This window comes from Galeopterus variegatus, unplaced genomic scaffold (genome assembly GCF_000696425.1).
Source record: "Galeopterus variegatus unplaced genomic scaffold, G_variegatus-3.0.2 Scaffold254, whole genome shotgun sequence".
Taxonomy (NCBI): domain Eukaryota; kingdom Metazoa; phylum Chordata; class Mammalia; order Dermoptera; family Cynocephalidae; genus Galeopterus; species Galeopterus variegatus.
In genome coordinates, this window is record NW_007726365.1 from 387,470 (window position 1) to 388,836 (window position 1,367).

At 42.6% G+C, this 1,367-nt stretch overlaps 1 protein-coding gene across 1 annotated transcript in view; it reads right to left on the reverse strand.

Annotated features, from left to right (window-relative positions):
• The window catches only part of RASGRF2 (Ras protein-specific guanine nucleotide-releasing factor 2), a 257,973-nt gene that overhangs the window by 177,763 nt on the left and 78,843 nt on the right, over window positions 1-1,367 (reverse strand). The window contains exon 2 of the mRNA XM_008566610.1: window positions 1,065-1,171. Within this exon, the coding sequence (XP_008564832.1) occupies window positions 1,065-1,171 (107 nt within the window). The remainder of the gene's footprint in view (window positions 1-1,064; window positions 1,172-1,367) is intronic.

Consider the following 1,367-nt stretch of genomic DNA (forward strand, 5'->3'; position numbering starts at 1 on the left):
AGAAGGGAATGTGCCCCAATCCTTTTTCTCATCCTCAAGGTGCATACAATCCTGCTCATGAAGCAGAAATTACGTACATGAAATATGTAAAAAGTCATCTAAATTGCTAAGAATCTCACGTGCAGTACAGAATGCAAATACTGCTGCGATTTGCAGAGGGAGCCATTGAGAGCTGGCTTGTGGGGGTAGCCGGGCAGGGGAGAGTATTAGAGAGACAACAGACATATAGAAGGGAACACTTGTCAGGTGAAGAGAAAGAAAACATGCCACAGCTAAGTTTTGCCCTGAAACACTGAGGAAATGAGCAAGACAAGAGAGCAGGGAGTCTGGCACAACAGCCTGGATTAGGGAGCAGACATCAAGAAGCCGTGAGCACCGGAGCCACTGAGGGCAAAAATGGAGCAGACATAGGAACTGAATAGGAAAAATAAAAGAGAGGGATCAGCCTTGCATCTCTTTCAAACTTCTCATTCCCATTTAAGACCTTCTGCATGCCTTTCCACCTCCCTGGCATTTCTTAGGAGGTAAAATCACACTCTTCTATTTCTCTAGATAGAGGTTGTCATCAGCTTTTCAATAGCTGGGCTGCACAGGGCAGGGTTTATGAATGTGGGCTCAGCTGGGTCCATATCCCAGCTCTGCTGCTTACTAGCTGTGTGACCTCAGGCAAGCAAACCGACCTTCCAGGCCTCAGTTTCCTTATCTGTAAAAGAGGAAGTAATTATAATCCCCCTCGCACAGAGTGTTGACAGGATAAGTGAGTCATTATGTTTAATAAATTCCTCAACTGAGATGCACTTAGAATAGTGTCTGGTACATAGGAAGAAATCCACAAAAGTGACTACTACTACTACTTCTAATTATTATATCTATTATCTTTAATCTTTAGCTGGAATATAGCCACAGAAAGCTCAAATAATTGTCTCACACATGACTGGCAAGGAGGCATACCAAGGGGAAACGCGTCTTGGAATTGCAAGCTCTTCCAAACTACCACCAACAGTGATAACTCCAATGCAAGACCCTGACAATCAAGCATCACACATGAGGTTCTGAGCCCGTACCTGGCTTGATGAATGGCCTCCATCCACTCTTTACCGTCCTGCTCCTCCTCACAGCGCAGCTCCAGTGGTTTCTGACCTTCATGGCCAAAAAGAACAGTAAAGTAATACTGAAAAAAAAAAAAAAACAAGTTCAGTTTTATTTTTCAAGCATAACAGCATAATAATATAGTATTTGCCTACAAAGGATATACATTTACAAAATCCATCAGCATTACGTAAATATATCTCAAAATGTAATAATACTCCGGGTCCAGTTGGTAATGACTTTGCACCTAGAAGATACCATAGACTGCATCTTAACAC